The following is a 26,219-nucleotide window of genomic DNA, read 5'->3' as shown; positions in this document are numbered from 1 at the left end:
TTGAAATTAATGTGTTCAGTTCCAACAGTGGGAATGTACTTGATACAACACTAAACATACAGGTTAAAACTACCAAACCAATGTTAACATTTTCATATTTCATATATTATATATTGTATGAGAGATTTAATCACTAAAGAAACCTAAACTCTTCAGGCGCCATCACATCTAAATGAGCTTCAGATCCCTCAAACATGCCTTAAATTATGAACACCAAAACATATGAAACATGCAAAAAAAACAAAGCACGAAAACCCACAACATCTATATGCAACATGTCCCTAAGTAGAGAAAACCATCACCAAGTCAAAAAGAATCAACAACATTAATGAAACTTTTCACCAGTCTGGTCAGCAGTGTGTTGTGATGTTAGAGTCAGAAAGTCATTACTTCTAAAACACTGGAGACTTCAAAATTTCCAAAACCACGAGCAAACCTGCTGAACTTTCATTCAGAGTCTCCACAGGTAAACGGATATTTCAGTAAATCAGTATGAACCATGTTGAATAGGAATTATTGATTGCCTCCGAAAATGCATCACAAATGCAAAAATGAGGTTCAGCACCAACGACGGAGAAACAAAAACTGCAACTGAGAGACTATGATGCTGTGTAAACAAATTATCCGTTTTTTTTCAATAAGATAAAAAGTCTGTCGACTGACAAGAAAATTTTAAACATCTGTTCAACAAATAAACTTATGAACAATATCACAAAAACTAAACATAAACAAATAAGTATAGTAAGAATGATTAAGTATAAAAAACTATTTGATGAATGTCCATGCCAAGTAAAAGCATAAGGAACACATTGCACCAATACTTTTAGAGTAAAGGTTGCTTTCATTCATTTCATTAGACACCTGTTCCTACCTCAGGGGAAGCATCGCAATCTCCAAACACATCAGCAAAATCAGAGGGACTTTTCCTCAGAGTCTGGTCAGCAGGCAGCGTGTTGTCATTGTAAGACGTCACAAACTTAAAGTCACTGGTTCTAGATCCTGTTGTCAGGTAGGCGTCATAGTTGTAAGTGCTGCGTAAAGTTCCTGTTCCGTCAACATCTGCGTAATTAGGAGGGAGATAAGCGCTGGGGATGGCGACCGCTCCGTCAAACATCAGTCTGGGCTTTCTCCTGCGACAGAACCTCACACCCAGGATGATGATGATGAAGGTCAGGAAGAAGGTGGACACAGACACCAGCGCGATGATCAGGTAAGAGGTCAGTTTTGAATTCTTCTCATCATAAGAAATGTCCTTCAGCTCTGGCACCTCAGCCAAGTTATCAGAAATAAGTAAGTACATGGAACAGGTGGCAGAGAGAGAGGGCTGTCCGTTATCTTTCACCGCCACAATAAGGTTCTGTTTCATGCTGTCAGATTCAGAAATGTCCCGCTGTGTCCTGATCTCTCCGCTGTGGACACCGATGGTGAAAAGTCCCGGATCAGTGGACTTGACTATGTGATAGGACAGCCAGGCGTTCTGTCCGGAGTCCGCGTCCACCGCTATCACTTTGGACACCAGAGAGCCTCCGTGTGCAGCTTTGGGGACCAGCTCGGTCATGAAGGAGTTGCCCTCCGGGGCGGGGTACAGGATCTGAGGAGAGTTGTCGTTCACGTCCGATATGAAGACGCTGACGGTCACGTTGCTGCTGAGCGGAGGAGAACCGTTGTCTCTGGCCACCACGTGGACTTTAAAGCTCCTGAAGTGTTCATAGTCAAACGACCTCACAGCGTGGATCACCCCCGCGTCTCCGTTAACTGACAGATAGGAGGACACCGGGGCACCGTTCACCTCACCGGGTAACAGAGAATAAATCACTGTACCGTTCTGTCTCCAGTCGGGGTCTCGAGCAGTAACGGAACATAAAGTGGAGCCAGGTTTGTTATTTTCACTCACATATGCGCTGTAGGACTGTTCCTCAAAGACAGGTGGGTTGTCGTTGATGTCAGCTACAGATAAGTGAACAGTTTTAGAGGAGGACAGAGGTGGAGAGCCCTCGTCAGTGGCACTGATTGTAATGTTGTAATGTGACACTAGTTCACGGTCCAGTTGTCCTGTGGTCACCAGAGAATAATAGTTTTTAATAGAAGGAACTAATTTAAATGGGACATTTTGCTGAATGGAGCAGCGAACCTGTCTGTTACTCTCAGAGTCTCTGTCCTGCACGTTGATGATGCCCACCTCTGAACCAGGTGACACGTTCTCAGGTATGAGGTTAGTCAGTGATTTCAGATATATAACTGGAGCGTTGTCATTCACATCTGTAATATCAATAATCACCTTTACTGCTGAAGATAGCCCATAACCATCTTTGGCTTCAACAAACACTTCATATGTGGATCCCTCTTCATAATCTATTTGGCCTGACACACTGATTTCTCCTGATTTCTCATCCAGTGAAAAAAGCTTTCTTGATTTATCAGAGAGTCTGCTGAATTCATATGTAACCTCCCCGTTGACACCCTCGTCTGCGTCTGATGCACTTACAGTGGTAACTTTGGTTTTCAGCGGTGAATTTTCCGGTAATGTGGCTTTATATACGGCCTCGGTAAACACGGGGGCGTTATCATTAGCATCTAGTACAATGACGTGTATGACTACAGTCCCGGATCTCTGAGGAGAGCCTCCATCCACAGCTGTGAGCAATAATTTCATTTCCTGCTGCTCCTCTCGGTCTAACTCCTTATTCAAAACCAACTCACCATATTTAATTCCAGTATTTGTCGTCTGAATACCGAAGACAAAGTGAGGGTTTGGTTGTAAAATGTAGCTTTCAACGGAGTTCTTGCCTATGTCTGCATCGTGGGCTGCATTAATGCGATACTTAGCTCCTCTGTCAGCTGACTCTCGAATCTCCAGCTTCACTGAATCCTTTGGGAAAACTGGCGCATTGTCGTTCACGTCCTGCACCTGCAGGGACAACCTGTGTAACTCCAAAGGATTCTCTAATAGCAAATCGAATTTCATAACGCACGAAGGCTTTTCTCCACATTGCTCCTCTCGGTCGATTCTCTCCGCAACCAATAAATCCCCGCTTCGAAGATTGATCCCGCAATATTCTCTGTCGTTCCCCTCCATGTCAACACGAGCTTTTCGAGCAGCCAGTCTGCCCAGCTCCAGTCCGAGATCCTTAGCGACATTTCCAATAACAGATCCGCGTTTCAGCTCTTCCTGTACGGCATAGCTCAGGTCTCCGTGTGCGTAGTGCACCACGACAAAGAAAAAGACAAAGACAGAGCTTTGAGAAATGAGTCGTCTTTGCATCATCTCTAGTAGCACAACACCAGGTACAGCAAGAGAGTTTCAAGCATCAAATGAGCGTTATTCAGTCAGAATATCCGTCTTGGAAGCGTTTGTCGTCTTTGTTAAAGGCTGTCGGGTACACAGGGCTGGTCGATCCCGATAATGGGTGGTGTGCAAAACAGGCTGATCATTGTAGTCCATCGCTGGTCTACAGTGACACCGTGAGTACAAGTGTAATATAGCAGTAATACAAAAGTGAGGCAACTAATCCTAATCAGGTAGTTTGTCTTCAGTGTATGAATAACAGAGCACATTGTGATGTATTGGGGACTGTAGTGACGCGCCATCAAGTATTTGTCTTGTTTGTGAGATATTTGTTCTCTGACGTGTAAGGGTCTGTATACTACAGGGTTTGCTACCGAAGTTAACCACCTAGAGCTTTGCATGACATAGCGATGGAAAAAAGAAAAGAGTCACCATATAGTAACTATTGGTTGACCACTGAACCTGAGCTGATGAAGGAAAAATATAGCGAGAGCGCATATTCACACACAAGCACACGCACTCACAAACTCTGCCCCCAAAATCGTCAAGATAACTTTTTGAATTTAAAAACACATTGTGACCAAAGACACATGTTATATACAAACAACACAAACAGAGCAGAGTGGCAACACATGTTTCATGTTGGACTGGTAGAGCAAATATATATATTTATTTTATTTATTTTTTACCTAAAAATCTAGTTGGAGAATTAGAACAAATAGAGATTTAATATTTCCCAGATCACGTTAATTGTAGTCAATATGTTCGTACGTGATGCATTTGGAGCCATGAATGTTTCTAATTGACAATAACCAACGTTAACCTATTTCAATATTTTTCCGTATTTTTAAATCCAGAGAAAATTATAACTGTATTAAAAAAACACAAATCATTAATGTAAAATGGCATACAGCTGGTCAAGAAAACATATCGGAAAACTAAAGAGTAATCCAACACGTTTGAGAGGTGAAAACTAGAGGACATTGTTAGTGGCCCTGCCAAAAACCTTTTCACAAATATAATGCAGATCAGGACCAAGGACAGAGACACTAAGTGCAAGTTGCAGCTAAACAGCAGAAAAAGTGACACACAACGATGAAAGAACAACTATATGAAAACATAACTCGGTTATGGGGAACAGGGGACACAGACAGTCACCTGTCTCTTAAACATTACTGCGTTAGAACTCCTGAGAAATATCAACAGATCTCAACTTAGAAGGGAACTAAAATGCTGCTGTTGATCATGGTCAGTGTGAGCATTTCAGAAAAAATTGAACTAAAGTCCCCGCAATGAATGTTATAGTACAATGGAAAAAAAATTAAGTCAAACGATATATGGCACCTGTTCCTACCTCAGGAGAAGCATCACAATCTCCAAACACATCAGCAAAGTCAGAAGGACTTTTCCTCAGAGTCTGGTCAGCAGGCAGCGTGTTGTCATTGTATGACGTCACAAACTTAAAGTCACTGGTTCTAGATCCTGTTGTCAGGTAGGCGTCATAGTTGTAAGTGCTGCGTAAAGTTCCTGTTCCGTCAACATCTGCGTAATTAGGAGGGAGATAAGCGCTGGGGATGGCGACCGCTCCGTCAAACAACAGTCTGGGCTTTCTCCTGCGACAGAACCTCACACCCAGGATGATGATGATGAAGGTCAGGAAGAAGGTGGACACAGACACCAGCGCGATGATCAGGTAAGAGGTCAGTTTTGAATTCTTCTCATCATAAGAAATGTCCTTCAGCTCTGGCACCTCAGCCAAGTTATCAGAAATAAGTAAGTACATGGAACAGGTGGCAGAGAGAGAGGGCTGTCCGTTATCTTTCACCGCCACAATAAGGTTCTGTTTCATGCTGTCAGATTCAGAAATGTCCCGCTGTGTCCTGATCTCTCCGCTGTGGACACCGATGGTGAAAAGTCCCGGATCAGTGGACTTGACTATGTGATAGGACAGCCAGGCGTTCTGTCCGGAGTCCGCGTCCACCGCTATCACTTTGGACACCAGAGAGCCTCCGTGTGCAGCTTTGGGGACCAGCTCGGTCATGAAGGAGTTGCCCTCCGGGGCGGGGTACAGGATCTGAGGAGAGTTGTCGTTCACGTCCGATATGAAGACGCTGACGGTCACGTTGCTGCTGAGCGGAGGAGAACCGTTGTCTCTGGCCACCACGTGGACTTTAAAGCTCCTGAACTGTTCATAGTCAAACGACCTCACAGCGTGGATCACCCCCGTGTCTCCGTTAACTGACAGATAGGAGGACACCGGGGCACCGTTCACCTCACCGGGTAACAGAGAATAAATCACTGTACCGTTCTGTCTCCAGTCGGGGTCTCGAGCAGTAACGGAACATAAAGTGGAGCCAGGTTTGTTATTTTCACTCACATATGCGCTGTAGGACTGTTCCTCAAACACAGGTGGGTTGTCGTTGATGTCAGCTACAGATAAGTGAACAGTTTTAGAGGAGGACAGAGGTGGAGAGCCCTCGTCAGTGGCACTGATTGTAATGTTGTAATCTGACACTAGTTCACGGTCCAGTTGTCCTGTGGTCACCAGAGAATAATAGTTTTTAATTGAAGGAACTAACTTAAAAGGGACATTTTGCTGAATGGAGCAGCGCACCTGTCTGTTTCTCTCAGAGTCTCTGTCCTGCACGTTAATGATGCCCACCTCTGAACCAGGTGACACGTTCTCAGGTATGAGGGTAGTCAGAGATTTCATATATATTACTGGGGCGTTGTCATTTATATCAGTTATTTCAATAATTAATGTTGCATATGATGCCAATCCCAGGCCATCTTTGGCGCTGATCTGCATTTCATATGACGACTCTCTTTCATAATCAATAGCTTCAGCCACTGTCACGTCTCCGGTTTTAGGGTTCAGTAAGAAAACTTGGTTTTCACCTGATACATGGTCAAATCCATAAATTACTTCACTGTTCACTCCCTCGTCTGCATCAGTTGCACTCACTGTGATCACCAGTGTATCCAGAGGAGAGTTTTCAGGCAGACTGGCTTTATAAAGGGTCTGACTAAACACTGGTACATTATCATTAGCATCCAGCACAGTGACGTGTATCACTACAGTACCTGACCTCTGAGGAGAGCCTCCATCAAATGCAGTAACCAACAGCATAACCTCGTGTTTGTCTTCTCGATCTAATTCTTTGTCTAAGACTAATTCACCATATTTTCTCCCACTGCCCTTTGACTTAACGTTTAGTTTGAAGTGATCATTCTGCTGTAGTGAGTAGCCTTGAACAGCATTTTCTCCGATGTCTCCATCGTGCGCCTCATCCAGCTGAAAACGCGCACCCTTGTCTGCAGATTCCCGAATTTCAAATTTAAGTAAATCTTCTTTAAACTGCGGTGAATTATCATTAATATCCTGAACACGGATACTAATACGGTGAAGCTCTAATGGATTTTCCAGCACAAGTTCCTGTTTCAGAACACACGACGCCTTTCTCGCACAAAGCGATTCTCTGTCAATCCTTTCTTGTACGATCAGATCTCCGGTATTTAGATTTACACTGCAGTACTTCACACCGTTGTCCTCGGTGTCAACACGAGCCTTGCGAGCGGACAGTCTGCCCAAGTCAAGTCCCAGATCCTTTGCAATATTTCCGATTACAGATCCACGTTTCATCTCTTCCGGAATAGAGTAGCTCACGTCTCCATTGACGGGGAGGAGAGCAAGAAAAATGAAGGCAAGGCCATGGAGCAGCGAAAATCTACAATATTCCATTGTTATTGACGAGAAAGAGCAGATAAGACTTCAAACTAAGTCCATGTAGGTTCACTATATCAACGATGCATCGGTGAAATCTTCCAAAAAAAAAAAAAAAAACGTCACAATGCGGCGATACACGAAGCGGTTTTGTGAAATGCGGCACAAAAGCTGAATCAGGCTTTAAATTCGATGACACTGAAGGGAGGAGAGTGAAAACTTGTTCACTGGTGCACACTGACACCATGAGCATTTGTAAGGTATAACAAGGTGATTTCTTTTATATTACAACAAATTAAACCCTTATGTGACTGTTTAATCAAATTAACAACAAAATCACTGTTTTAATTGGCCCACATTTAAAGCAAAACAAAACATTCATGCAATTGTGTCTCAAGTAGAGTCCTTCTCTCAAAACCACAGAATGAAAAATCTATGACCAATAATGTGTCTAAATATAAAGTGTGTGATATTACTCAATACGACTTCCTGTTCAGCTCTGAAGTTCTGTAAACATTTAAACGATATGACAGTTTGCAACTGTTATCGAAAAGTTGAAGAACTGAGAGAAAAATAATGTGTTAATATCTAACAGTAGAAACGTATCAGATTAAACACTCTGTAACTTCCAGGATAAAACCTCTGTTTAGGTCACTTGCTAAACCAAAACTGTATTGCAAAGTCTCGAATTTAATATTCATTAATTTTCTTTATATTTTACTGTTGTGCGTTTTTAACTGTAATATTTACAACTGGAAAACATATGGCATCTAGCAAATGAACAACGACATGAATAGGAAATTGCATTGAAAGAAACTTGAGCATTGCATGTCAATAATTCAACATATGGAAAATACACGTATAGGACAGGAAGACCAAACTAGGATGAACACATACTGCTCCAAAACTGCATCTGAACTTCTACTGAGAATTGACCCAAAAGAGGACATAGTAATAGGAAACATCCAAGCAAGGAATCTGCATAGGCTAAAATAAAAAAAAACAACGTGAAGCCCAGGAGTTACGTCTCTGAAAAAACATCCGCAAATGCAACTGACACAAGATCCGAGGACAAAGGAACTAAAAACTCGTTTCAAAAAACTTTCCTGAACTAGAGCAACAAAAGACATCCGGGTGACACACCATGACTTGAGAAAAATTATAATATTTTTTAATGCGATTAAAGTTGAGAATATTAGTTCATGGACTTCAGTAAGCAAGCCATGATTAAACAAAACAAGTGTTTAAAATTTCACAATTCATATAAAATAAATTTGAATATGAGATTTAATCACAATATATATATAATCTCCTAAGGCACCATCAAATCTAAATGAGCTTCAGATCCATTAAACATTTAAATATATTTAAATGTATGTAATTACATTAACCATGTATATGTTTGTGTATGCACGTGTTAATGAATGTATATGCATATGTATAATATGAAGAGGAGCGCTAAATACAGAAAATGCTTTATCAATAAAAGACACGTTTTTTTAAATAAGATAAACACTATCGACTGAACAGGGAATTTGAAATATACTTTATGTACCATGAATAAACTCTTCTCTGAACTCTATAAATATATCACAAAAACTGAACCTGAACAAAGAAGAGTAGTACAAATGTTTATGTATAATGTTGAATTCCAGTGCCCAGAAAAACTTAAACTAATACCTTTAGAGTAAATGTTGCTTTCACTCTTTAAAATGAGTGAATTAAAAAAAAAAGGAAACTTTGTTCCACATGTACAATGTTAAATCTGTGTTATTAAAAATGACAAGAAAAAGATCTGGACGAAATGAAATGGAGGAAATCCAAATATGTTTGCGTTATATGACGCCTGTTCCTACCTCCGGAGAAGCATCGCAATCTCCAAACACATCCACAAAGTCAGAAGGGCTTTTCCTCAGAGTCTGGTCAGCAGGCAGCGTGTTGTCATTGTAAGACGTCACAAACTTAAAGTCACTGGTTCTAGATCCTGTTGTCAGGTAGGCGTCATAGTTGTAAGTGCTGCGTAAAGTTCCTGTTCCGTCAACATCTGCGTAATTAGGAGGGAGATAAGCGCTGGGGATGGCGACCGCTCCGTCAAACAACAGTCTGGGCTTTCTCCTGCGACAGAACCTCACACCCAGGATGATGATGATGAAGGTCAGGAAGAAGGTGGACACAGACACCAGCGCGATGATCAGGTAAGAGGTCAGTTTTGAATTCTTCTCATCATAAGAAATGTCCTTCAGCTCTGGCACCTCAGCCAAGTTATCAGAAATAAGTAAGTACATGGAACAGGTGGCAGAGAGAGAGGACTGTCCGTTATCTTTCACCGCCACAATAAGGTTCTGTTTCATGCTGTCAGATTCAGAAATGTCCCTCTGTGTCCTGATCTCTCCGCTGTGGACACCGATGGTGAAAAGTCCCGGATCAGTGGACTTGACTATGTGATAGGACAGCCAGGCGTTCTGTCCGGAGTCCGCGTCCACCGCTATCACTTTGGACACCAGAGAGCCTCCGTGTGCAGCTTTGGGGACCAGCTCGGTCATGAAGGAGTTGCCCTCCGGGGCGGGGTACAGGATCTGAGGAGAGTTGTCGTTCACGTCCGATATGAAGACGCTGACGGTCACGTTGCTGCTGAGCGGAGGAGAACCGTTGTCTCTGGCCACCACGTGGACTTTAAAGCTCCTGAACTGTTCATAGTCAAACGACCTCACAGCGTGGATCACCCCCGTGTCTCCGTTAACTGACAGATAGGAGGACACCGGGGCACCGTTCACCTCACCGGGTAACAGAGAATAAATCACTGTACCGTTCTGTCTCCAGTCGGGGTCTCGAGCAGTAACGGAACATAAAGTGGAGCCAGGTTTGTTATTTTCACTCACATATGCGCTGTAGGACTGTTCCTCAAACACAGGTGGGTTGTCGTTGATGTCAGCTACAGATAAGTGAACAGTTTTAGAGGAGGACAGAGGTGGAGAGCCCTCGTCAGTGGCACTGATTGTAATGTTGTAATCTGACACTAGTTCACGGTCCAGTTGTCCTGTGGTCACCAGAGAATAATAGTTTTTAATAGAAGGAACTAACTTAAAAGGGACATTTTGCTGAATGGAGCAGCGAATCTGTCTGTTACTCTCAGAGTCTCTGTCCTGCACGTTGATGATGCCCACCTCTGAACCAGGTGACACGTTCTCAGGTATGAGGGTAGTCAGAGATTTCAGATATATAACTGGAGTGTTGTCATTTATATCAGTAATTTCAATCATTAACGTTACATAAGAAACTAATCCCAGACCATCTTTAGCGCTGATCTGTATTTCATAAGATGCCACTTTCTCATAATCAATAGCTCCATCTACTCTCACCTCTCCTGATTTAGGGTTTAAAGAAAATACGTCGCTGTTTTCATCTGAAACATGATCAAATGCATAACTAATTTCACTATTTAAACCATCATCTGCATCAGTTGCACTCACTGTGATCACCAGTGTATCCAGAGGAGAGTTTTCAGGCAGACTGGCTTTATAAAGGGTCTGACTAAACACTGGTACATTATCATTAGCATCCAGCACAGTGACGTGTATCACTACAGTACCTGACCTCTGAGGAGAGCCTCCATCAAAAGCAGTAAGCGATAACACGATCTCCCTTTTGTCCTCCCTGTCTAACTCTTTGTCTAAAAACAATTCACAGTATTTTCGTCCACCTGCTTTCGTGTTAACGTTTAGTTTGAAGTGATCATTCTGCTGTAGTGAGTAGCCTCGAACAGCATTTTCGCCGATGTCTCCATCGTGCGCTTCTCCTAAAAGGAAACGCGCACCCTTGACAGCCGATTCCTGAATTTCAATCTTTAGTGAATCTTCTTTAAACTGCGGTGAATTGTCATTAATATCCTGAACACGGATACTAATACGATGAAGCTCTAATGGATTTTCCAGCACAAGTTCCTGTTTCAGAACACACGACGCCTTCCTCGCACAAAGCGATTCTCTGTCAATCCTTTCTTGTACGATCAGATCTCCGGTATTTAGATTTAAACTGCAGTACTTCACACCGTTGTCCTCGGTGTCAACACGAGCTTTGCGGGCGGACAGTCTGCCCAAGTCAAGTCCCAGATCTTTAGCGACATTTCCGATTACAGATCCACGTTTCAGCTCCTCTGGTATAGAGTAGCTCACGTCTCCATACACGGGATGAAAGGCAAGAAAAATAAAAGCAGGGCCGTAGCTGAGCAGCAAAAATCCGATGTATCCCATTGTTAAGGAAAGAAAAACCTCAGCTGATAACAAATCAATAAAAATATATGATTTCAGGGATTCCCTCCAATAAACACAATCCTCAAATCGCGGACATGGTACGAGTCGTTTTTGTGAACTGCAGTATAATGGCAGAATCAGTCTTTGACTTCGTCTTCTACACTGAGGGGTGGAGAATGAGCTGCCTTTTCGTTTTTTGGTACACACTGACACCATGAGTATTTGTTTAGGTATGACAAGGCAACATATTAACATTTAAGTGTGTACATGTATATACCTTTAAAGAGACTCTTCGTCAAGACAGCGATGGTAGAATTATTGTTGGAAATAACAATAATAATAATGATGATAAAATAATAGTATTCATTACATTAATACTATGAATTATAATATTAATAATGATGATTATTATTATTATTATACATATTTAAAACCAGACTGTTTTTTCCAACTTGTGATGGAAAAGGGCACCACAAAAATTGGCATCAACATGAAACTATTCAAACTGTGCCTCGGAAACAGCCATAAGTCTAAAAAAAGTTATGTCATGTCAAAATAATATAATTGGAATAGTAAACACCAGTTCCAGGGGACTAATTTGTAAAGATGCAGCTTGGTAACACTGCCAACAGATTTAACTCTTGACGTTTGGCATATTTAGGAAAGGCTGACCAACACTTGTACAAAGGCCTATACAAGATGAATATAATACTGCAATTTCACTTAGTCTACTGATGGAGTAAGATGCACAGAAGGGTTCCTATCCGAGTTTTTAACAAAATAAACATAATTCCTATGGGGTACACTCTGTCAAAAACATGATTGCAATTTCTTGCAATTGAATGAGGATTTCCAGAATCTTTTCCCTTTTTTTATCACATGCACATTTTTCCTCCTTTAATATCCTTGCCATCAATATTTCAGTCCTAAAAATACAAGCTTCACATTACTAGCCAAATAGGTAGGACAATGTTAAGCATATATTTTGTTCTGGAGCCCCAGTATAATGGCTTCAATGAACAGCTTTTCAATACAGCCTACTTAATCACTTCGAAACATCAAAGAAAATTCACTGAAATAAAACTGAGCAACGACAGAGGGTGGAGCCAAAGACTGGGCTACATTTCACCACCAGGTAATCCAAAGTTCAGCACCACAGACAGAGTAATGAAAACGTAGCACAAATGTTTTTCATTGGTGTGGTCTTAAAGAGCAATCACGAGACCTTCACTTTTCAGTATGGCGTTTTGAGGACATTAGGAGTGAGACATTCATGGAAAATGAGTGCCTAACTAAAGGGAAGTAACACAATTTGCAAAGACCTCAGCAAAGTTTGTAGGAATTTTCGTCAGAGTGACTGAAGACAAAGGGGGTAAAATAATTTCCGCATAAAATGTAGGCAATACACAGCAGGGATGTCAATGGCAAATGGCACAGAGCTGGTCAAGGTAATGTATGTGTAAAATAGAGAGTATTAAAAGACGTTTGAGAGGTGAAAACTAGAAGACAGGGGCAGTTGCTCCTGAAAAGAAAATACAACCCGGGAAGATAAGCACCAAGGACAGAGACACTAATTGAGAATTGCAGCTTGTCATCAGACAAAGGGAGACATCGATGTGTGAACATATAGCCCGGTTTGGGGGAAAGAGGTACAAAACAGGTAAGCAGCTCGTGGTATATTACGGTGAAAGAAACCATGGAAATACTAAAAAAAAATATTTAAAAAGGGAACTAAAATAGAGCTATTGATCATGGTGAGGACGGACATTTCAGAACACATTGTAATACATTTTAAAGCTAATTGAATCGTGTATTCCCTTGTAAAAAAATGTTATTTCAAAACAATAATTAGGACGACGTGAAAGATATGTCAAACAATATGACGCCTGTTCCTACCTCAGGAGAAGCATCACAATCTCCAAACACGTCAGCAAAGTCAGAAGGACTTTTCCTCAGAGTCTGGTCAGCAGGCAGCGTGTTGTCATTGTAAGACGTCACAAACTTAAAGTCACTGGTTCTAGATCCTGTTGTCAGGTAGGCGTCATAGTTGTAAGTGCTGCGTAAAGTTCCTGTTCCGTCAACATCTGCGTAATTAGGAGGGAGATAAGCGCTGGGGATGGCGACCGCTCCGTCAAACAACAGTCTGGGCTTTCTCCTGCGACAGAACCTCACACCCAGGATGATGATGATGAAGGTCAGGAAGAAGGTGGACACAGACACCAGCGCGATGATCAGGTAAGAGGTCAGTTTTGAATTCTTCTCATCATAAGAAATGTCCTTCAGATCTGGCACCTCAGCCAAGTTATCAGAAATAAGTAAGTACATGGAACAGGTGGCAGAGAGAGAGGGCTGTCCGTTATCTTTCACCGCCACAATAAGGTTCTGTTTCATGCTGTCAGATTCAGAAATGTCCCGCTGTGTCCTGATCTCTCCGCTGTGGACACCGATGGTGAAAAGTCCCGGATCAGTGGACTTGACTATGTGATAGGACAGCCAGGCGTTCTGCCCGGAGTCCGCGTCCACCGCTATCACTTTGGACACCAGAGAGCCTCCGTGTGCAGCTTTGGGGACCAGCTCGGTCATGAAGGAGTTGCCCTCCGGGGCGGGGTACAGGATCTGAGGAGAGTTGTCGTTCACGTCCGATATGAAGACGCTGACGGTCACGTTGTTGCTGAGCGGAGGAGAACCGTTGTCTCTGGCCACCACGTGGACTTTAAAGCTCCTGAAGTGTTCATAGTCAAACGACCTCACAGCGTGGATCACCCCCGTGTCTCCGTTAACTGACAGATAGGAGGACACCGGGGCACCGTTCACCTCACCGGGTAACAGAGAATAAATCACTGTACCGTTCTGTCTCCAGTCGGGGTCTCGAGCAGTAACGGAACATAAAGTGGAGCCAGGTTTGTTATTTTCACTCACATATGCGCTGTAGGACTGTTCCTCAAACACAGGTGGGTTGTCGTTGATGTCAGCTACAGATAAGTGAACAGTTTTAGAGGAGGACAGAGGTGGAGAGCCCTCGTCAGTGGCACTGATTGTAATGTTGTAATCTGACACTAGTTCACGGTCCAGTTGTCCTGTGGTCACCAGAGAATAATAGTTTTTAATTGAAGGAACTAACTTAAAAGGAACATTTTGCTGAATGGAGCAGCGAACCTGTCTGTTCCTCTCAGAGTCTCTGTCCTGCACGTTAATGATGCCCACCTCTGAACCAGGTGACACGTTCTCAGGTATGAGGGTAGTCAGTGATTTAAGATATATAACTGGAGCGTTGTCATTCACATCTGTTATATCTATTATTACTGTACAATATGAGGTAAGACCGGGTCCGTCTTTTGCTCGTATTCGCAGTTCAACGGACGTCTCAGTCTCATAATCGATAGAGCCGATCACTCTTATCTCTCCTGTTTTATGGTCTAGTGAGAACAGAGTAAAATGCTCATCAGACACATGATCAAAACTGTATTTAACATCACCATTGGGACCCGCGTCCACGTCCGTAGCGCTCACTGTAATAACTACTGTATTTAAAGGTGCGTTTTCATACAGACTGGCTTTATAAACGGCCTGACTAAACACTGGGGCGTTATCATTAGCGTCCAGCACAGTGATGTGAATGATCGCAGTGCCGGACCTCTGAGGAGAACCACCATCTACAGCTGTAAGCACCAATTTGAGATCGTCCTCTAGTTCTCGGTCTAATTCTTTTACCAAAACCAATTCAGAGTGTTTCCGTCCACCACCCTCCGTATCTACATTAATAGTGAAATGCTGATTATTTTGTAAAATGTAGTGCTGTACAGCATTTGTACTAATATCTGCATCGTGGGCTTCAGTGAGTGAAAATTTCGTTCCTTTCACCGCGGATTCTCTTATTTCAAATGAAATCAAGTCCTCACTAAACTGCGGGGTGTTGTCGTTTACATCCTGCACATGTATACTGATACGATGAAGCTCTAAAGGGTTTTCCAGAACAAGCTCCTCTTTTAAAACGCAAGTCGCCTTCTTACCACAAAGACCCTCCCTGTCAATCCTGTCGGTCACAATCAAATCCCCGGTGCTCAGGTTAATATCACAGTACCGCTTGTCGTTCCTGTCCGTGTCAACGCGAGCTTTACGCGAGGAAAGTGATGCGGTCCTAAGGCCGAGGTCTTTGGCTATATTTCCAACCACAGCGCCGCGTTTCATCTCCTCTGCGACAGAGTAGCTCACATCTCCAAATGCGAAATGCAGGCTTATGAAAAGGAAAACAACGCCGTAGCGATCCATAGCAAATCCTCTGTACAATGTTTTTCCCGTCATGGGCCAGGAGTCCATCCTTCCCAAAAGGCAACTCCTTCGAAATGATCAAAAACTGATGGATTCTTCGCAATATATTGTCCGAATATCAACACAACCTATCGGCTCTTTGTATCCTCAACACACAAGCGCGCTGCACCACAAGAAGCCAAGGCTTTGTAATGGTGGAACAGAATAGATTAAGCAAATTACACTTTCCTTGGTTGGTGCACAGTGACACCTAGAGTTCAATTTAGTTATAGCTCTGCAAAATAAATAGACACTTTCACTTTGTGTATGAATGCATAAGTTACTTTTACTCAGTCAATATATGATTATCATAATGACAAAACAACACAACATAATTACTACTATAAATGACGGAGCAAATTATTATCTTATCTGCTGTGTGTTAATTCTTCATATCTGCAGAGGCTCTGTTGTTAATTGAGTATGAATACTGACCCCAAAGATTCCTTTAACTTTTCATAAGGTGCGCTTAAAACACATACCCTTAATATGTGTATGATCCAAGACAATGTACTCCTCTACTAAACGGTATAACTGAGTATATGAGTTTATAGAAAAATGTATCAACAACATAGTTTGATGATGATATGTGCACATAGACTCTTACAGCACAACAGAAAACTGTGCTGTAAATGAAAACTAAACAAAGTGGCGTGAAATACTAATGACACAGAAGTGTCAATCACCTCACATTTTCAGCTAGACCAACATTATTCCTCTATACATGAGGGAAAAAGATATGTCAAAACAGGTAAAACAAAAACAAAAAAGGGAATATCCAGTAGGGAAAAACTTGCTCGAGTGTGTTTTCATATTCAAAATATGCTAGAATAAGTCATGTGTGTCGTAGGAAGAGAAGATATTTAAAAATAGTAGTGACTAAAGCCTGCAAAAAATATTGCTAGTCAATTCCTTGTGTAATATGAACTCAGTTCAAATTTAGCCTACTGCATAAAGGAAATACAAATGATTAATTTTAACTTTTTAAATAGACCACCTCAACAAACTAATACAAAAATCACGATACATTACCACACTGAATTTTGGCCTAAATTGGAAGAAAAAAATACAACAAAATGAAATTGTTCTTACCAAACCGACAACAACCCTCACGTCCAATTAGATATTCAAACTATTTACAGACCTTCTATAAGGGAAGATGATGAAATCACACACATGCATTTTTGATAACAACTTCCAAGCCCTTAAAATGAACTCATGCACTGTGTACGGTATGATACACAAAGAGAGGTTGAGTCCCTTACTATGAAATAACGAATGTAACACTTTCCCATTCAACGCTCAACAGTAATCATCAGATGCAAAAGCAAAAAGCAGGAAATGGTAAAAGAATGTTGAAGCTTCACTTATGAGAGAAAAGAAAGTGACTATGACGGAAACCTGCAGCTCGCGAACATGAAAAGTGGACCATGTTCTTATGACTAAATCCAAAGTTATCAATCTGTGTTTAAATAAAACTGAAAAGCCAAAATCAGGCGATGAAAAATTCCAGTGGAAGGGACTTCCTCAGTGTGCCGACATTAATGTTTCTCGTGTGTTTTACTATTTCAGCCCCTCACTCCTTTCTGATCAGTATACCTACGTTGTCTGGATTAAGTGTACTATCCTCAAATTTACAGTAATGTACAATGCTACTGTGTTGAGAGTTGAATATCTCTGTAGATGATATACTGTTGTAACTCAACTGCAAAGTTAACAGATTTGTGTGAAGACTTTAGTTTGACAGCATCTGTGTCATTCAGTGAAACCTTTTTTATTACTAAATCATGTCACAGTGTTGTGCTTTACTGCACAATGGGTCAAGCACTTTTTTTATATGACAGTATTAAATGAAAAGAAAAATGTATTCCATAAAGTTCCTCTAAATTGTTTTATCCAACTAATATTTCAGTTTAGCTTTCCAACAGCATGCTAAATTTAACCCAATCATGAGATAAGAACCAGTTGACGTTAGGTTAAAATCCCATATTTGACAATTTTTGCCTCCAGTTCGTTTACTTTTTTTGAGGGTAAACACTTGAGCGCAAAATGTAGAGTAATTATTACATTGCAGAATCAAGATGAGGGTCACCATGCTCTACTTGTTTGTAGCATAAAGGTAAGACAGACAAACAAATACACTAACGTTGCAGATGCAATCCTCCCTGTCTTGTCTGGAGCAATATGTTCTATGATTAAAGCACTGGATAATAAGAGAACATAACTGACCCAGAGTATTTTCAACAAGAGAGAAACCATTTCATACATCAGCTCTGCTTTAACCTTTCCCCCTGAGGCAGTTTAGACATTAACACGTGCATCCATTGATAAAAACTAAGAGTCAACCCAAACCCTTACAAAGTTACAAGCAAAACAGTTCTCTTTACTTGATAGAGTTGTAGAGAAACAATATTTGCAAGCCAAAAGTTACTCGTCATTATTATCCAATTGAATTAAAACACTTAACACAGGGTCAGCGACCACCATTTCAGTCATCACTCACTCATCTGAACTTTCATGTACCTGCAGTCACAAAGCTACAGTACAGGAGTCAAAATAATAAATCAATTAAATGAAAACAAAATCTTAATATGATCTGTAAAAGCTGAACGATACAATGGTTATACTATAACACATATTTTAAGTGTCCCATACAGTCTGAAATGCCTTGCAAAATATGTTGTAACAAATGAAATGAGAATAATTTCTTCAGTCCTAAAACCAATAACGCAGATTAGGCCACTATACATTTATTTTTTTGTTGGGGGGGGTTCAAATCCAAATATTGAGGGAATAAAGAGAGCAAAATATAGCAAGCTGGAGTAAAATTCCTCTTTGTATGGACTAAATTGAAACAAAAGATTAATGAAACTTGTTTGGGGTATTTTGGAATCGTATTTACAACCAACACCTTAGTGAGCAGCCAAGCACTGCAGGGGAAAAACTAGACATTGTGAAATGTTATGACACCAACAATCATCTACATGTCCAAAGACATGTGTTATATGATATAATGTTGTTTGGCGAGTTAAACAACAAAATGGACACATGAGCTTTCACAATGGGTGTCTCTAAAAATTCCTTTGACAAACTAAATGCTTCAAGACAGTCACTTGGGCTTTTCCTCAGAGTCTGGTCAGCAGGAAGTGTGTTGTCATACACCCCTGTCACACATTTAAAGTAGTTCTAAGACCTGTTGTCGGGTATGCAAGATAATTAACAATGTTGCGTAGAGTTGCCATGCCCTCAACCTACTGCAGAGTTGTTAAAATGAAAATTGTCGTTGAAAAACATTGTAGAGAAGGACAAAAAAGTTTAAATTCCTACCTCCGGAGAAGCATCGCAATCTCCAAACACATCCACAAAGTCAGAAGGACTTTTCCTCAGAGTCTGGTCAGCAGGCAGCGTGTTGTCATTGTAAGACGTCACAAACTTAAAGTCACTGGTTCTAGATCCTGTTGTCAGGTAGGCGTCATAGTTGTAAGTGCTGCGTAAAGTTCCTGTTCCGTCAACATCTGCGTAATTAGGAGGGAGATAAGCGCTGGGGATGGCAACCGCTCCGTCAAACAACAGTCTGGGCTTTCTCCTGCGACAGAACCTCACACCCAGGATGATGATGATGAAGGTCAGGAAGAAGGTGGACACAGACACCAGCGCGATGATCAGGTAAGAGGTCAGTTTTGAATTCTTCTCATCATAAGAAATGTCCTTCAGCTCTGGCACCTCAGCCAAGTTATCAGAAATAAGTAAGTACATGGAACAGGTGGCAGAGAGAGAGGGCTGTCCGTTATCTTTCACCGCCACAATAAGGTTCTGTTTCATGCTGTCAGATTCAGAAATGTCCCGCTGTGTCCTGATCTCTCCGCTGTGGACACCGATGGTGAAAAGTCCCGGATCAGTGGACTTGACTATGTGATAGGACAGCCAGGCGTTCTGTCCGGAGTCCGCGTCCACCGCTATCACTTTGGACACCAGAGAGCCTCCGTGTGCAGCTTTGGGGACCAGCTCGGTCATGAAGGAGTTGCCCTCCGGGGCGGGGTACAGGATCTGAGGAGAGTTGTCGTTCACGTCCGATATGAAGACGCTGACGGTCACGTTGCTGCTGAGCGGAGGAGAACCGTTGTCTCTGGCCACCACGTGGACTTTAAAGCTCCTGAAGTGTTCATAGTCAAACGACCTCACAGCGTGGATCACCCCCGTGTCTCCGTTAACTGACAGATAGGAGGACACCGGGGCACCGTTCACCTCACCGGGTAACAGAGAATAAATCACTGTACCGTTCTGTCTCCAGTCGGGGTCTCGAGCAGTAACGGAACATAAAGTGGAACCAGGTTTGTTATTTTCACTCACATATGCGCTGTAGGACTGTTCCTCAAAGACAGGTGGGTTGTCGTTGATGTCAGCTACAGATAAGTGAACAGTTTTAGAGGAGGACAGAGGTGGAGAGCCCTCGTCAGTGGCACTGATTGTAATGTTGTAATCTGACACTAGTTCACGGTCCAGTTGTCCTGTGGTCACCAGAGAATAATAGTTTTTAATAGAAGGAACTAACTTAAAAGGAACATTTTGTTGAATGGAGCAGCGAACCTGTCTGTTACTCTCAGAGTCTCTGTCCTGCACGTTGATGATGCCCACCTCTGAACCAGGTGACACGTTCTCAGGTATGAGGGTAGTCAGAGATTTAAGATATATAACTGGGGCGTTGTCATTGACATCTGTGACGTCAATTATCAATGTACAGGATGAAACTAATCCAAGACCATCTTTCGCTGTAATTTGAATTTCATATGCCGACAACTCCTCATAATCAATTGGTCCACTTACTTTAATTTCACCAGTTGTCTGATCAAGAGAAAATACGTTATTACTCTCATCGGAAATGTGATCAAACTCATAAGTCACATGTCCGTTGACGCCCTCGTCTGCGTCAGTCGCGCTCACTGTGACCACCACAGTATCAGGAGGAGAGTTTTCAGGCAGACTGGCTTTATAAACGGCCTGACTGAACACTGGGGCGTTATCATTCGCATCCAGCACAGTGACGTGAACGACTGCAGTGCCTGATCTCTGAGGAGAGCCTCCGTCTGTTGCCACAAGCACAATCGTTAGCTCTTGCTGTTGTTCTCTATCCAGCTCCTTCTCTAAAACTAACTCGCTGTATTTTCCTCCTCCGCTTTTTGCAACAACATTCAATCTGAAGTGTTCATTTGCCTCGATACTGTAGCCCTGGATGGTGTTTTGACCTACGTCTGCATCATGGGCCTCATCTAAACGATACCGACTTCCTTTAACGGCCGATTCGCTGATTTCAAATTTGATATCGTTCTTTTTAAACTGTGGGGAATTGTCGTTGATATCTTGAACATGGATGTTAATGCGATGCAGCTCTAAAGGATTCTCTAATACAAGCTCCAGTTTTAAAAGGCAAGATGCCTTTTTGCCACAAAGCCCCTCTCTGTCAATCCTGTCGGAGACGATGATATCTCCAGTAGCCAGATTAATGTCACAATACCGTTTGCTGTTCCCGTCTGCATCAATGCGAGCCCTTCGAGCGGACAGTTTGCCCACCTCCAGTCCGGTGTCTTTCGCTATATTTCCAACAACCGAGCCGCGTTTCATCTCCTCCGGGAAAGAATAACTCACATCTCCACGGACGGTGCACAGCGACAGAAAAAATACTCCCAGGACGGTAACAAGGCCGAGAATTGAAAATGCTTTGTGTCCCATATTCCTGGAAGATGAAAGCCGAAACAACCACAGCCAAGACTTGCAAAGTAAAAATAACCAGCCAACCGGAATCCTCTCGAGAAGACGTGTGCGATGTCGCTGCTTTCAACAACTAACAATCTATCGTGGCTTGTAAATGTGCAAGCGTGCAGGGTAACATAGTGTACTGTGGCACCATTAAGTAAAGCTGGTAGACAGCGACACTGTGAGCTAAGTGTGGGTACTACAAAACAAATCAAACAATTATATGTTCTAAGAACAAGAAAAAGATGAAAATGAAAATTGGAAACATGGCCAAGGATGTAGACAGGTGAAAGCTTGAATACAATATAAAATAAGAATGTAGAGTCAAATCGGTGGTACAAACCAGAGTTTGGACCACTCACTCTATTAAAAGTTGTTTTGTTTTTTGTTTGCGCAGTAGTGACGACACAGGGATCTACTGGGGTTGGATTGGTTTCAGCACCATGGATAGATCCCAGAGTATGAAGTGACGGGCACAATGAAGCAGGGCCGATGTTAACCATGACATTCAGAACACGTATCGACCAGAAAAAATGAAAGTAATAGTAATGCCTAACTGACATTACTTCTGAACTCGTTACAAAAATGCACGTGTTGGACGCCATGTGTATTAAACTATAATATTTAAGAAAATGTTCGGCTAGAGTGGCTATAGATTTATGTGATGATGCTATAAGTAAAAAGTTGAGGAATATGATGGATTTGTGAAAACAAAATGCCGAAATACATTTAACAGCCTAATAAATTTGAAACTTCTCCCTTAAGTTTTTCCCACCACGCACGAAAAAGGTAATGGAAATGTTGCTTTCACACCAATCACAGGGCCATGAAAGCTTAAAGTCGCGGACTGAAACTTATTGAAGTTAATGTTGTACCCCTGTATCCGTGTACTTGTCCATGGGCATAAAAGTATTGTAATAGACCGCTTTACATTCAGGGTATAACGTTTAGTTAAAAACTAAATATTCTGACTTCTTAACACAGAATAATTACAAATAAAAAAGTTTTGTTAAAATGTTGCCATGGTGGCAGCGTATTACATAAAGGAAGATTTGAATGCAACATCGATGCCTACTGTAAGGATCCCTACATATTTTCCTTAACCACATCATACACATGAAATGAACAGCTAAGTAGATTCCTGCTATCTGGAAGCACATTCCATTTTTTTCGTCAAACTAGAAAGACAAAAAAAGGATAAAATGAGTTATCAGTGAATAAAATAATTCCTACCTCAGGAGAAGCATCACAATCTCCAAACACATCAGCAAAGTCAGAGGGACTTTTCCTCAGAGTCTGGTCAGCAGGCAGCGTGTTGTCATTGTATGACGTCACAAACTTAAAGTCACTGGTTCGAGATCCTGTTGTCAGGTAGGCGTCATAGTTGTAAGTGCTGCGTAAAGTTCCTGTTCCGTCAACATCTGCGTAATTAGGAGGGAGATAAGCGCTGGGGATGGCGACCGCTCCGTCAAACAACAGTCTGGGCTTTCTCCTGCGACAGAACCTCACACCCAGGATGATGATGATGAAGGTCAGGAAGAAGGTGGACACAGACACCAGCGCGATGATCAGGTAAGAGGTCAGTTTTGAATTCTTCTCATCATAAGAAATGTCCTTCAGCTCTGGCACCTCAGCCAAGTTATCAGAAATAAGTAAGTACATGGAACAGGTGGCAGAGAGAGAGGGCTGTCCGTTATCTTTCACCGCCACAATAAGGTTCTGTTTCATGCTGTCAGATTCAGAAATGTCCCGCTGTGTCCTGATCTCTCCGCTGTGGACACCGATGGTGAAAAGTCCCGGATCAGTGGACTTGACTATGTGATAGGACAGCCAGGCGTTCTGTCCGGAGTCCGCGTCCACCGCTATCACTTTGGACACCAGAGAGCCTCCGTGTGCAGCTTTGGGGACCAGCTCGGTCATGAAGGAGTTGCCCTCCGGGGCGGGGTACAGGATCTGAGGAGAGTTGTCGTTCACGTCCGATATGAAGACGCTGACGGTCACGTTGCTGCTGAGCGGAGGAGAACCGTTGTCTCTGGCCACCACGTGGACTTTAAAGCTCCTGAAGTGTTCATAGTCAAACGACCTCACAGCGTGGATCACCCCCGTGTCTCCGTTAACTGACAGATAGGAGGACACCGGGGCACCGTTCACCTCACCGGGTAACAGAGAATAAATCACTGTACCGTTCTGTCTCCAGTCGGGGTCTCGAGCAGTAACGGAACATAAAGTGGAGCCAGGTTTGTTATTTTCACTCACATATGCGCTGTAGGACTGTTCCTCAAACACAGGTGGGTTGTCGTTGATGTCAGCTACAGATAAGTGAACAGTTTTAGAGGAGGACAGAGGTGGAGAGCCCTCGTCAGTGGCACTGATTGTAATGTTGTAATCTGACACTAGTTCACGGTCCAGTTGTCCTGTGGTCACCAGAGAATAATAGTTTTTAATAGAAGGAACTAACTTAAAAGGGACATTTTGCTGAATGGAGCAGCGAACCTGTCTGTTCCTCTCAGAGTCTCTGTCCTGCACGTTGATGATGCCCACCTCTGAACCAGGTGACACGTTCTCAGCTACGGGGTTTGTTAATGAGTTAAGATGTATCACAGGTGCATTATCATTCACGTCAGTTATATCTATTACTACTTTTGTTTCCGACGAAAGGCCGTATCCATCTTTCGCCTCAATTAGCATTTCAAATTTAGTTTCTTCTTCGTAGTCAACATTCTTCGCTAGTGCAATTTCCCCAGTATATTCATTCAAAGAAAATATTTCTTTTGCGAAGTCACTTATGCCACTGAATTCATAAGTCACTTTACCATTCACGCCCTCGTCTGCGTCGGTAGCACTCACCGTCACCACTACAGTGTCTACGGGAGAGTTCTCGGGTAGAGTGGCCTCATAGACGGCCTGGCTGAACACTGGGTTGTTATCATTAGCATCCAGCACAGTGATCTGTATGACTGCGGTACTTGACCTCTGAGGAGAGCCTCCATCGACGGCTGTCAACAACAAGTTCACCTCTTGCTGTTCTTCACGATCTAAATCTCTCTCCAAAATGATCTCACTATATTTCGTACCAACAGAATTAGTCAGTACGTTCAGGGCAAAATAATTGTTTTTCTGCAGTATATAGTTTTGCACAGCGTTTTGTCCCATGTCTGCATCGCGTGCCGCATTTATTCTGTACCGAGATCCTTTGGGAGCTGATTCTCGTATTTCCAGTTTGACGGCATCCTTAATGAAAACTGGTGGGTTGTCATTTACATCCTGGATTTGCACAGATATCCAATGCGATTCCAGGGGATCTTCAAGTACCAATTCACATTTCAAAATGCATGAAATCCTTGCACCACAAAGCTCTTCTCGGTCAATCCGATCGGCAACAAACAGTTCTCCGGTTTTAACGTTAATCTCACAATAACGTTTCCGGTCCCCTTCGACGACAATTCGAGCCTTACGAGGTGGAAGTCTGCTTACTTGAAGCCCGAGATCCTTGGCTATGTTTCCAATCACCGATCCGCGTTTCATTTCCTCCGGAAAAGAATAGCTCATGTCGGCGTACGACAAATGTAAGACTAAAAGCAAAAAAAGAAAGCTGCAAACAAGGTTCGTTGGCGATCCGTCAAATGCCATACTGAAAATGAATCAAAATCTAAAAGAAAATAATCTGAATTCCTCAAAAACACACGGTAATGTGCACGTCAGTGAGCGATTCAAGACACATAGGCCAGAGCAATGGCAAACAATGAGCAGAACATGTGAGGGTGGAGACGCTTGACGGTTTCATATGCAGCCTGGTTTACATTTCGACCGGTAGACAGCGACACTCACAGCATATCCTCAAGATTACAGCAAAGAGTCACCCTATATCATACAACTCAATTTATCTGAAAAGATTTTATCACGGACAGACAGAAATATCACCTTGAGTGCCAGAGGGGAAACAAATATAAGTATAATTCAATGCAATGAAAACATATCTCTAATATTTAAAACACTGTCAGCCTATTCAATTGTTTTCTGTCCACTCATATCTTTTGAAGTTGTAGGGGAAGTCCTGGACTGCATGCTGTTAGCAATTAACAGCTTGAATCTGGGAATCACCGTGACAAGGAGTCTGTGGTTGAGCAAACGTCAAAAGAATAAAATCAGCCCATCTTGTAAATGAATAGAAAACCACCGCAAACAACAACACTAAAAATTAGAGAGTGTAATTACCACATTTCCGGTATAATAATGAAACGAAAATATTATTCGGTAGAGAGGTAACTTTCCGGCGGTTGAAAACGACTGAATTGCACGAAAGTTCGTTTTTTATATGCATTCACGCATAATGTCATAAATCCACCATATCATTATGTGAGTATTGACTGATTAAATACATAGCTGAAAGAAAAAGATAATAATTCTGACAGGAGTGGCGAGGAATATCAACCCTTAAAAGCATTTCTGTATTGTAGACGACAGAAATCAAGTTAAAGAAAAATACAGCATTTTAGAAAGAAACAATAGAGAAGTAGGATTCAATTTGGGAGTATATGTTGCGTTTGGCACCTTGGCCAGCGACAGGACAAAACAGATGTGTTCTTGAATTTGGCAGTGATTTACACAGTCTTCATGAAATGATTTGGTTAATTGTTATGCATACGGTTTGAAATGACAATATACGTCAATAGATTGACATGGTATCAACGTTTCCATGCATTTTTTGTTTATTAATAGATATAATTTCTGACACTTGTGACTAATGATAACAAATAAAACAAGCCACAGGTGTATGTCAGAGTGTTTCTGAGCAACAGATACTTAGTTTTCTAGGAAGGAAATTTGTACAAATGCTTTCATGTGAATCGCACTATGTATGAATGCAAACAAAAACGCTGATATGATTATGTCTTATTGT

The 26,219-nt window shown here is 42.1% G+C and overlaps 3 protein-coding genes across 18 annotated transcripts in view; all 3 read right to left on the bottom strand.

Moving 5' to 3' along the window:
* LOC118319082 (protocadherin gamma-C5-like) overlaps positions 1-26,219 on the bottom strand; it is a 205,374-nt gene that overhangs the window by 156,515 nt on the left and 22,640 nt on the right. Inside the window, exon 1 of one of the 16 annotated variants that reach the window (XM_047334629.1) lies at positions 13,157-15,663. The exons of 8 other annotated variants lie outside the window; for them this stretch is intronic. In XM_047334629.1, coding sequence (XP_047190585.1) covers positions 13,157-15,577 — 2,421 coding nt within the window. In that variant the 5' untranslated portion in view covers positions 15,578-15,663. Of the gene's footprint in view, positions 1-871; positions 3,377-4,640; positions 7,071-8,866; positions 11,395-13,156; positions 15,664-26,219 lie in introns of those variants that run through there. 7 more of the 16 variants (XM_047334618.1, XM_047334620.1, XM_047334619.1 and 4 more) reach the window with 7 other exon arrangements.
* LOC124850546 (protocadherin gamma-A4-like) lies at positions 18,869-21,437 on the bottom strand. The gene has a single exon (XM_047334663.1). It carries the CDS (start codon positions 21,293-21,295, stop codon positions 18,884-18,886), a length of 2,412 nt encoding a protein of 803 aa, XP_047190619.1. The 5' UTR covers positions 21,296-21,437; the 3' UTR covers positions 18,869-18,883.
* Positions 21,539-25,047, bottom strand: LOC118319069 (protocadherin gamma-A11-like). The gene is made up of 2 exons (XM_047334597.1): positions 22,553-25,047; positions 21,539-21,547 (listed from the first exon to the last, which is right to left on the bottom strand). The coding sequence occupies exons 1-2, from the start codon at positions 24,947-24,949 to the stop codon at positions 21,539-21,541; spliced, it is 2,406 nt and encodes an 801-aa protein (XP_047190553.1). The 5' UTR covers positions 24,950-25,047.

This window comes from Scophthalmus maximus, chromosome 9 (genome assembly GCF_022379125.1).
Source record: "Scophthalmus maximus strain ysfricsl-2021 chromosome 9, ASM2237912v1, whole genome shotgun sequence".
NCBI classification, from domain to species: domain Eukaryota; kingdom Metazoa; phylum Chordata; class Actinopteri; order Pleuronectiformes; family Scophthalmidae; genus Scophthalmus; species Scophthalmus maximus.
Note: the sequence above shows the minus strand (reverse complement) of the source record. Positions and strands in the feature narration are given on the sequence as shown.

Coding starts and splice junctions, on each gene's coding strand:
- LOC124850546 (XM_047334663.1), bottom strand. CDS start 21,295: ATGGGACACAAAGCATTTTCAATTCTCGGCCTTGTTACCGTCCTGGGA.
- LOC118319069 (XM_047334597.1), bottom strand. CDS start 24,949: ATGGCATTTGACGGATCGCCAACGAACCTTGTTTGCAGCTTTCTTTTT.